Source organism: Rutidosis leptorrhynchoides, chromosome 3 (assembly GCF_046630445.1).
Source record: "Rutidosis leptorrhynchoides isolate AG116_Rl617_1_P2 chromosome 3, CSIRO_AGI_Rlap_v1, whole genome shotgun sequence".
In the NCBI taxonomy this organism is placed as follows: Eukaryota; Viridiplantae; Streptophyta; class Magnoliopsida; order Asterales; family Asteraceae; genus Rutidosis; species Rutidosis leptorrhynchoides.
In genome coordinates, this window is record NC_092335.1 from 200,317,647 (window position 1) to 200,329,256 (window position 11,610).

At 37.6% G+C, this 11,610-nt stretch overlaps 1 protein-coding gene across 1 annotated transcript; it reads left to right on the top strand.

Moving 5' to 3' along the window:
* The first annotated feature begins 4,696 nt into the window (after positions 1-4,696).
* On the top strand, positions 4,697-6,481 carry LOC139900749 (uncharacterized). Its single transcript, XM_071883507.1, has 5 exons — positions 4,697-5,005; positions 5,095-5,223; positions 5,627-5,782; positions 5,882-5,943; positions 6,250-6,481. Exons 1-5 carry the CDS (start codon positions 4,697-4,699, stop codon positions 6,479-6,481), a joined length of 888 nt encoding a protein of 295 aa, XP_071739608.1.
* Positions 6,482-11,610: the final 5,129 nt, after the last annotated feature.

Sequence of the window (11,610 nt, forward strand, 5' to 3'; positions counted from 1 at the left end):
CATTTCAACCAAGAACGTCAAACCACCTTTCATACCGCCAATCAAACATGGGACACGCAAACTCAACATCGTTGGAAGAGCAGACTTTTGATACAAGGTCTTCAACACTACTTGTCGAAATCATTACCAATAACCCTTAGAGCTCTCTAGTTGACGTCTTCTTTCATCAAGTAACAAGAAGACCAGTTGAAGCTATGCAAAGCTTCAACTTTCCGATCACAACACCTTAGTACACATATCAGCAGGATTCTCCGTACCAGGAATTTTCTTAACAACTAAAGTACCATCTTCAATAAGTTCACGAATTTTATGATACCTTAGCTTTATGTGTTTTGTACGACCATGAAACACCGGGTTCTTCACCAAATGAATAGCACTTTGATTATCACAGTGCAAGACATAATCTTGTTGAACTCGTCCCAACTCAGTCATAAAATTCTTCAGCCATACAAGTTCTTTGCAAGCTTCTACTGCTACCATATACTCAGCCTCCATTGTTGACAGTGCAACACAAATTTGAAGTTTGGACATCCAACTGACCGCCGTCTTACCAACCGTGAAAACATACCCCGTAGTGCTTCTACCCGAATCGTCACAACCACCCAAATCAGCATCAACGTACCCTCTCAAAATGGAATCACCTTTAGTGAATTGCAACCCCATTTTAGAAGTAACTTTCAAGTAGCGCAAAAGCCACTTTATACCTTCCCAATGCTCTTTACCCGGATTCGACATAAATCGACTCACAACTCCCACTGCATAAGCTATGTCGGGTCTTGCACAAATCATTGCATACATAATACTACCCACTGCCGACGCATACGGAATTTGAGCCATCTCCTCTTTGTCTACTTCTGTTGTAGGTGCTTGACTTTTCGTTAACTTTAAAGTACCGCCTAAAGGCACGGATCTTGTCTTTGAATCACCCATGTTGAACCGCTCTAACACTTTTTCGATATACTTGATTTGAGACAAAGTTAAAGTACCTTCAACCCGATTCCTTCAATACTCATTCTGAGTATCCGTTTAGCAGCCCCTAAGTCTTTCATCTCGAACGTGTGAGACAACTTTCTCTTCAACCGGTTGATCTCTGACATATCCGATCCTGCAATCAGCATGTCATCAAGATAAAGTAACAATATAACATAGGAGGACTTGAATTTCTTCAAGTAACAACAATGATCCGACTCGCTTCTTGTAAAGCCACTCCTTGTCATAAATTCATCAAACTTCAAGTACCATTGCCGTGGAGCTTGTTTTAACCCATACAAATATATATTCTTCAATTTGCAAACCCATCTCTCTTTACCAACTACCTCGAAGCCCTTTGGTTGCACCATATAAATCTCCTCTTTAAGATCCCCATGTAAAAATGCGGTATTTACATCTAACTGTTCTAGATGTAAGTCATCAGCAGCAACAATACTCAAAACCAAGCTAATAGTAGTCATCTTCACAACCGGCGAAAAGATCTCATTATAATCGACTCCTTCCCTTTGTTGAAACCCCTTAACTACCAATCGAGCTTTGTACCGCGTTTTTCCGTTCAACTCATCTTTGACCCGAAAGACCCATTTACTGTGCAATGCCTTTTTCATTGGAGGTAATTTCACTAAAGACCATGTCTTATTCTTGATAAGTGACCCCATCGCTTCTTTCATAGCAAGCTCCCACTGTATGGTATCTTTATATTGTCTTGCATCAAAATAACTCTCGGGTTCATCATTTTCGGTATAGAGCAAATAGTTTGCTGATGGAGAAAACCTAACAGTAGGTTTGGGCGTTCTACTAGAGCATCACAATGGTGGAGTAACGGGTGGTGGTAATCGAGTTAAGTCACCATCATCCCCACCAATAGAGCTCTCATCATTTTCAAAGCTAGCACCACTCTCTGAATCATCTCCATCACTTTGATCCTCACCGTCAATTGGCAATTCAATAGTTCCCGAACTCCCACTAGAACCTGTATTCACATCAGCAAACTTATCAAGCATAACCGGACTATGATTAGAATTAACCGTTACCTTGGTGCCATACAACGAGCTTTCATCAAAGATAATGTCTCTACTACGAATCACCTTCCTCGCCTCATTGTCCCAACACCTATAACCCATGTCATCTAACCCATACCCGATAAAAGTACACTTTCTTGATTTAGCTTCAAGCTTGTCTTTGTCAATGTCTTTGGTTTTCACATACAAATTACAACCAAAAACCCTTAAGTGAGCCACACTCACCTTTTTACCGGTCCATTCTTCCTCAGGAATTCGAAACTCTAATGGTGTTGAGGGTCCCCTGTTAATCAAATAAGCTTCCGTATTCACAGCATCCGCCCAAAACATCTTGGGTAGACCCGCATGTAACCTCATACTCCTAGCACGCTCATTAAGCATACGGTTCATGCATTCGACAACCCCATTGTGCTGTGGTGTTTCTGGAACAGTTTTCAACATACGAATACCATGTTCCGCACAATAGTCTTTAAATTCTTTACTGTTGTATTCTCCTCCATTGTCAGATTTCAAACACTTAACTTTCAAGTTAGTCTCGTTTTCAACAGCAGCTCTCCACACTTTAAAATTAGAAAACACATCAGATTTAACTTTGAGAAAGGAAACCCATACCTTTCTTGTGGAGTCATCAATGAAGGTGACATAATAGCGGGAACCACCATGCGACTCAACCGTTGTAGGTCCATAGACATCGGAATGAACAAGTTCAAGCTTCTCCTTCTTTGGAACAATTCCCGATTTCCCGAATGATACCTTCTTTTGTTTCCCCATAGTACATGGCTCACAAAACCCGATATTCACTTTCTTCAAACCCGGAATCTTCCCATTTGAAACTAGCAACTTCATTCTCTTCTCACTCATATGCCCTAATCTTCGGTGCCATAGAGTAGAATCGGCCCCTACATTACTTGTCACATTAACCTCATCATCATCGAATACCTCGACCATGTATAAAGTTCTCCTTTTATGTCCCGATGCCACGACTTGACCATCCTTTTGAACACGCTACTTGCAATCACCAAAGGTAGTATGATTACATTCTTCATCCAATTGACCTATAGAGATAAGCTTCCTTTTCAAATCCGAAATATACCTCACATCTTTCAAAGTCCAATAGGAACCACTGGATGTCTTCAATATCACATCTCCAATGCCTCTTATGTCTAAGCATTTGTCATCCACCAATCTTACCTTCCCCCGATACGCCTTAAAATTCTTCATCATCTCCTTGCTAGGATTAGCATGGAATGATGCGCCCGAATCCATGATCCAAGCTTCAACCGAATTTTCAACACAACACACCAAAGCATCATCAGTATCCTCGGAAGTGAAGTTCACCCTAGCTTTATCCACCTTTAGATTCTTACATTGAGTGCTAAAGTGACCCTTTTGATTGCAATTCCAACAAACCGCAGATTCTCGGTCCTTAGAATTAAACATCTTTTTGAATTTCTTACCCTTCTTCGTACCCTTATCGTTCTTCCTGCCCCTGTCGGTATTTAAGAGCGACCCCGATGATTCCCCGGAATTCCTCCTACGAGTTTCTTCCCCTAGAATCAAATCCTTGATCCCCTCAAGTTTGAGCTTAGTGGTTCCTGTGGAGCTACTAACTGCAGTAACTGTACCCGACCAACTTTCAGGCAAAGACGAAAGCAAAATCAGTGTCTGAAGTTCATCATCAAACACAATCTCTACCGAGGCCAATCTTATAATGAGATTATTGAAATCATTGATATGATCTGTAGCACACGCACCTTCTTTCATCTTTTGGTTGAAAAATTGACGCATGAGAAAAACCTTATTAGCAGCGTTAGGTTTTTCATACATGTTTGTAAGTGCCTTTAAGCACCCAAACGTAATCTTCTCGTTAATAACGTTGTAGGCAACGTTTTTTGCAAGAGACATCCTAACTGCCCCTAAAGCTTGGCGATCTAGGAGATCTCAATCTTCTTGTTTAACGCTATCAGGCTTCTTCTCTTCAAGTGGTAAGTGTAATTTTTTCTGGTTCAAATAGTCTTCTATTTGCATCTTCCAAAATCTTTTCCATCGAACCGATCAATCCTAAACTTTCCTTCGTCCGCCATCGCGCCCGATACGAACCTTGTGCTCTAGATACCAGTTGTTAGGAATTTATGAACCCAACAACGATCACCAATCTAAAGATTGGGATCCCACAAACGACAAACGGACAGAGTAACAACAAGAAAAGTAAACAACACAAGATTTTTACGTGGTTATATGCAATCGGTATGATTGCTTTAGTCCACGGGCAACTAGAGAGCTTTTTTATTGAATTTTCGTACATAGGGTTACTGATCTCAATAGGTATATTTATAGTGCTAATCAAAATTAGGAAACAATCTAATAACATGCTGGCTACGCACGCTGTCGCGTTCCGCAACAAACTACATCAAAACGCGGCAACTAAGCACAAAACGCGATAACCATCGAGTCCCAACTCCTGCCACATCTGTCGCGTCCCTGCCACATCTGTCGCGTTCCATCGTGTCGCGTATCGCGACAGACCACACCCAAACGCGATACCCGACAGTTTCTTGTTTTGAACTTCTTTGCAACTATCCAACAATTGGGTGGAGAGGTTTATATATTCTAATGCTATCTTTCACGTTCTGCTACTACACACGAGTCCGTTACTCGAGTTTACTTTGGTTATTATCCTAATTATGCATTCTGAGAGACGGTTTACATCTTTTGAGATCGACCTGATAATTCTGTATCTTTCAAGAAAAGATACTTTACAACGACTTACATTAGCCAATCATTTTGAATACAAATACAAGCTAACCACACCAATTTTTTCTTTCAATAAATTAGAATTTCTGACACTCAAAAAGCTGGTATTTAAGCCTCGCTTAACATTCAATTCATTTAGTACTCTGAGGTATTTAAGATTTGACGACAATGTTGAGATCACCACAAAGTCGCTTAAACATATCCTCACCAATTGTCCGCTGCTTAAGGAGTTATATTTGGTATGGTTGTCACAATATAATTTCTTGTGTGAAGCTCGAACAAACTAATTAAGTCGTTTTGTGACCTAAACGTACCTTGATCTATGCAGCATGGAAAGAAAGAAATTGGAGATAAGGATAATGGAGGTATTGCAGAAGAAGATACGTTAACATTTATTGAGTTGTTTATATCTTCACCATCGCTTGAGAATTTGGAAATTGAGAAGTATTACATGGAGGTAATTAGTTGACGCTATTTTTATTATTATTATAAGTATAATAAGTATATATTGTAATGTAATAAGTAATTGTAATTATAATGAAAATTTTAATGTATCATATGATCCATCATCTCAACTCTATTGTCGTTAAACAAAGAACACATAATTTAAGAAATGTCGTAATTACATTGTACTTTTTGTTTACTGTCCAAGTTCTTTCATGCTTTTTACCAACCTTTTGTCTTATATGCATCTTTTATGGACAAAAATGAATTTTTCCTCTTTATTTTTATATATTTAAGGATGTGAGCAATTAATTTGGAATATTTAAAAAAATACTTTAGGACGGATTGAGGGAGTATAATAACAATAACTATATGTGTGTATGCTAATTATTTTTTTGGTATTATGTGATATTAAGCACTTTTCTACACTTGATATGCCACTCAGGCTCCCAATTTTACTAGTCCATCTCAAGGCTCTGTATTTGGGCGTGTCTTTTATGGAGCAACACCAGCTTTTATGTTGTTTTTGTCTTATAAGGAGCTCTCCGAATTTAACTAACTTCACTGTGAAGGTGAGTATATAAATTAATGGCATATATATGATTCTGTAGTAACAATTTTTATTAGTTTTGACGCCTTTTTTTAATATGATAATATACATTAAATTGTAGAATGAACAACTCAGTGAATCTCGATCAATTAGACCACATCCAATGCGGCGTCAGTCCCATCCGTCAGTCCTACCTGGACTTAACTGACGGAAACTGACGGAAACTGACGAAGTTAGTGCAGCGTCAGTCCCCATCCGTCAGTTCCGTCAGTCACCAGCCTGACGAGTTTTTTGGCTCCGTCAGCAATCAATGAATTTAAATAATTTAATAAATATATACTTTAATAATTAATTTATTTTTTCCCACCCCATTTCCAATTAGATTTTGCCACATCACCCTATTCAATATTTGACACAAAAAAATTGACACACGGGTTAAAAAAGGTCAGTTCCTAATCACCGTCAGTTTGCACTTTTTTGCACTTTTAGCCAAACTCAGTGTGACGTCACAGTCACGGTTGGGAATGGTCTTACTATGGATTCTTTGGACCTACAAGAGGGCTCGAACTTCAAGTTGGATCACCTCCATAAGCTCGAGATGAGAAATTTCAGTTACTTACCTAGTGAAGTTGATTTGTTGAAGTTGATCATGAATCAAGCATGTGTGCTACAGAAAATACTAATAGAGCTTAAAGAAAACTATCCAGTGACGAAAAACTAAAGATTTCAAAAGATGTATTTGAAAATGCATCAACTTCTGTAAAATTCATAGTTGAACGCCCAAAAGAATAATCTTAAACATGTTATATTTTCTTGGCAACAATGAATACTCCATTTAGGTATAAACTAGAAATAAGGTCGCTGTGACAGATTTGTTGATTATTGATAGCTGGGTTTGGTACAGTCGTTTTTGTATTACAAAAAAGGTATCTAAAATTTAGAGTTTAATGCATTATTGCATTACAAAAGGTTGGTCCTAAACATTCTTGGGAAACTAAACTCTCACAACTCAAAAACACATGTAATCTAATTATGAAGATACTATCTTTCTCATCATGAAAAATATGAGCTACAAAGTTTATAGACAATAATCTGATTAGAGCAATAGATCTTCTGAAATGCCTCAGTCTCTTTGCTTCTTCATCATCAATAAAAACAACTTTTGTAAAATGTTACATGGATAGAAATCTAATTGGAACATAGTCGCCAAAGTGTGTACAATCCTACCATCAAACAACAAACATGAAACTCTATGATTAACAGTCCTATGATCGTGTATCGTGCATTGTTACCGAATACAACCCTACGTACCATATAATGCATCACCAGATCATTCATAATATGATCTCGCCTTTTGTGCAAAGAAGGAATTAGTCTACCATTTCTCACTATATCTTAACCAACAAACAAAATATTCACTAATCTAGTTGTCCATTATTTTGAATGACTGGAAATGAGAAAAATCAGTTATAGGGTACACTTGCACAGTATATATAGAATTAATATTTACATATATATGTACGGATGTACCCGAAGCTCTGTGAACCAATATTCTCCCATTTGAAGAATCTAGGCCATAGCCATATGTGACAATACACTTCACGTGTGACCGCGTAGATACTTGTGTCATTTATGTATGAAAGCCCATCTCTTTTCATGTACTTTAGTGTTGCTCGATTGATCAACCCCTCTTACACTTTGTATACTTTAAAAGATGACGATTGGTTGCCCGGCCCAAAACGCTTATTCGCCCGTACTTAATGGCGAGTTTACGTTATAGCCCGTGAGGTCACGTAATACCACTAGTTTAAAATTTTACATATAAAGTACTCTTTAAATTGTACAAGACACCACTAAATTTAACTACGTGACCCCATATATTTTTCAAATTTATTGTTTTTCCTTTAAATTTTATAAGTTGGGAAGTCGGGAGGTATGTTAACTATATGGGATCCGAATAATTTTTGGTTAATGATGCATTAGAAAAAAAGTATTTCATGGCTATCAAAGGAAAGTGGAAAGGAAAAGATAAGGAAACGATTGTGGTAAATGTATATGGTCCTTGCAAGGATCATGAAAAAAAGGAGTTTTGGGAGAGTCTTGAATCCTTGTTAAATTATCCCGATGTGGAATGGGTAATCAGAGGGGATTTCAACGAAGTTCGGTTTGATTATGAGAGGCAGAACAGTGTGTTCAATGAAAGGAGAGCCGTCATTTTTAATAATTTCATAGATTCCTCAAAGCTAATTGAAGTTCCGTTGATAGGAAAAAGATTTACAAGAATTAGTGAAGACGGACGAAAGCTGAGTAAATTAGATCGTTTTTTGGTATCGGAAGGTTTTTTATTATCTTGGGGAGATGTCGACACCATTACACTAGATAGGCATACATCGGATCATTGCCCAATAATTCTTCGAGATAAAAACATACACTTCGGGCCAAAGCCTTTCAAGATATTCAACACATGGTTTGGATCCAAAGATGTCTAAAAGATCATAATAGAGGCATGGAATAAACCAATTAAAGGTTCGCGGCTCGATTGCAATTTTCGAGATAAACTAAAAAATGTCAAGGAGGGGCTTAAGTTATGGAGTAGACAAAAGTATGGAACATTAGACAAAGATATTGAATCTTGGAAAACCACAGTTATGGATTTAGAAACAAAAGCTAACTCGGGTATCATAACAGAAGATGAGAGGGAGTTATGGATTAATGCTAGAATGAGATGGATTCAAAAAGAAAAAGAAAAGTCCAACATGCTACGCCAAAAAGCGAGACTAAAGTGGGTAATGGATGGTGATGAAAATACGTCGTTCTTTCACTCAATTATTAAAAGCAAAAATAACCGTTGCAACATCAGATGACTATATATCGAAGGGGTTTGGAACGAGAATCCTACTGAAATTAAAAAAAGAGATATTCAAGTACTATAACAAAGTATTTGAACAAAACGGTGGGGCCAAGCCGGATCTCAGTTAGCTATCTTCATTACCATTCGGTGTACTCAATACAAAAGATGCACAAATGCTTGAAGCGCCTTTTTCAGAGAACGATATATAGAACGCTATCAGAGGGTGTGAATCGAATAAGGCACCGAGTCCGGATGGTTTCAATATGGGATTCTACAAGAAATTTTTCCGGCTCATAAAGGACGATCTTAAGAAAGAGGTTGACTGGTTTTAGTCAAATGAATCACTCTCCAAGGGGTGTAATGCTTCTTTCCTAACATTACTACCGAAGATTAACGATCCCATGAACCTTGGAGACTATAGGCCAATAAGTCTAATTGGCAGCTATTACAAAATAATCTCCAAAATGCTTGCAAATAGACTTCAAAAGGTGATTGAAAAAATTGTTGTTAAAGAACAAAGTGCCTTCATCAAGGGTAGATACATTCTTGATAGTATTCTAGTAGCTAATGAGGTGGTTAATGAAATGAATCTTCAAAAGAAGAAAAGTCTATTGTTCAAAGTAGACTTTGAAAAGGCGTTCGATAGTATTCGTTGGGAATACCTTCTTTGTATCATGGAAAATATGAGGTTTGGTTTGAAATGGAGAAATTGGATTAAATCTTGTTTAGAATCGGCCTCGGTGTCAATACTTTTCAATGGGTCTCCAACATAAGAATTTTCCCTTAAAAGAGGAGTACGTCAAGGCGATCCTTTATCTCCATATTTGTTCTTATTGGCGGCGGAGGGTCTAAGTCTTCTTTCTAAACGTTCAATGGAGACAAAATTATATAAAGGGTTGGAAATAGGGAAAGATAAGATCACAATCTCACACTTACAATATGCCGATGACACTTTATTTTTTGGTGAATGGAGTAAAAAAAATATCAGTAATCTCTCCAAGCTCCTAAAATGCTTTGAAATTTATTTGGGCTTAAAAGTTAACTTCTTGAAAAGTTGCCTTTTTGGAATCGGTGTGCAAAAGGAATGTATTGAACGAATGGCCAACACCATTACTTGTCGAGTGGGAACCTTCCCTTTTACATATCTCGGGTTACCTATCGGATGGAGGATGAATAAACTTAGGGATTGGAACCCGTACATTGAAAAATTTCAATCTAGGTTAGCGAATTGGAAAGCTAAATCGATGTGGTTTGGTGGTCGTCTAACCCTAATAAAATCGGTGCTTCGTAGTCTTCCTTTATATGTCTTCTCCTTATTCCGTGCTCCATCGTGCGTCATTAACTTGCTCGAAGGTATGCGACGAAAGTTTTTCTGGGGCGGGTCGGGAGATAATTCGAAAATTTCATGGGTTAAATGGGATACTATACTTTTACCATACACGGGGCGGGGGGTTAAATATAGGTACTCTCTGTTGGAAGCTTCGACGAGCCCAACACACCCACTATAGAGGATCTAGACTATACAAGACTCACTACACCAACACTTTGGCGTTGTTTAGCCTTTAATTTTATAAATCCTTAGTGCACAATGTACTTAGGCGACAGTGTCGACCATATATCTTTAGGCGGTATAACCGACCATGTATTACTTAGGCGGCAGAGCCGACCATATAATAAGAACAACAAAAGTGCACTAAGAACTTAAACACAAACTAAGGCTTGACCGGAAAACTTAACAAAAACACTTATATTAAATTACAATTACAATATTACTTACAAGCTTTCTCTTCTCTACTTTCACTAACTCACACTCTTCTTCTCTTCTTCACAACTCACTTCTTATTTCACTCTTACTCACAACTCTCACAACTTACTTCACACTCTACAAATGAAATCCTCACCCTTATTTATACTACTCCATGGAAGTTTCTAGAAATTAGATATTTCCATGGATATATATAAATATCTAGATATTTTTATACATATAAATATCTAGATATTTCTTACACACATAAATATCTAGATTTTTCTTTACATTTTAATATCTAGATATTTTTCATATACATATTAATATCTAGATATTTTACCCGTATACATATACTAATTCCATATTATTCTAAATTTGCATTGTATTTTAACACTCCCCCTCAATGCAAATTTTCTTCCAACGATGTCTTGCAGACCATTCCAAGTGCTTCTCTGAATTTTGTAAACTTCGGTTTACTTAGGCTCTTGGTGAATATATCTGCAACCTGTTCATCTGTCTTTGTTGGCATCATCTTGATCTCTCCTTTAAGGACCTTCTCGCGAACATAGTGATAGTGCACTTCTATATGTTTTGTTCTCGCATGAAAGACTGGATTTTCTGCTAGACGAATAGCTGATAGGTTATCGCAGAAAAGCTTTACTTGATAATCTGTTGATTGATGAAGATCTTCCATTAGTTGCTTCAACCACATAATTTCTTGTGTTGCTGATGCTGCCGATCGATATTCTGCTTCAGTGCTTGACAAGGATACTGTTGGTTGTCTCTTGCTGCACCATGATATTACTCCCGATCCAAGACTAAACATGTATCCAGTTGTTGAACGTCGTGTATCATAGTCTCCAGCATAATCGGCGTCACAATATCCAGTCACGTGACATTCTTTTGATTTCTTGTATAAAATACCAAAGTTAATAGTGCCTTTAACATACCTTAAGATGCGTCGTACAACATCAAGGTGAGGCTTCTTTGGATTTCTCATGTATCGACTAACCACTCCAACTGCATAAGATATGTCTGGCCGGCATAATGTGAGATAAATAAGACTTCCGACCATCTTTCGATACATGGTAACATCTTGAAGACTTTTTCCTTCATCTGCTCGTAGTTTTGTATTCGGATCCATCGGAGTTGAGATAGGTTTGCAATTAAGCATTCCGTACTTTTGTAAAAGATCTCGCGCATATTTCTGTTGTCCCAGAAATAATCCTTCTCTTTTCTGCTCTATTTCGAG

Excerpts from the sequence above, each read along its gene's own strand:
- LOC139900749 (XM_071883507.1), top strand. The coding sequence starts at position 4,697 with ATGCATTCTGAGAGACGGTTTACATCTTTTGAGATCGACCTGATAATT. Across the intron at positions 5,006-5,094 it reads TGCTTAAGGAGTTATATTTG|CATGGAAAGAAAGAAATTGG; the intron begins GTATGGTTGTCA and ends TGATCTATGCAG. Across the intron at positions 5,783-5,881 it reads TAACTAACTTCACTGTGAAG|AATGAACAACTCAGTGAATC; the intron begins GTGAGTATATAA and ends ATTAAATTGTAG.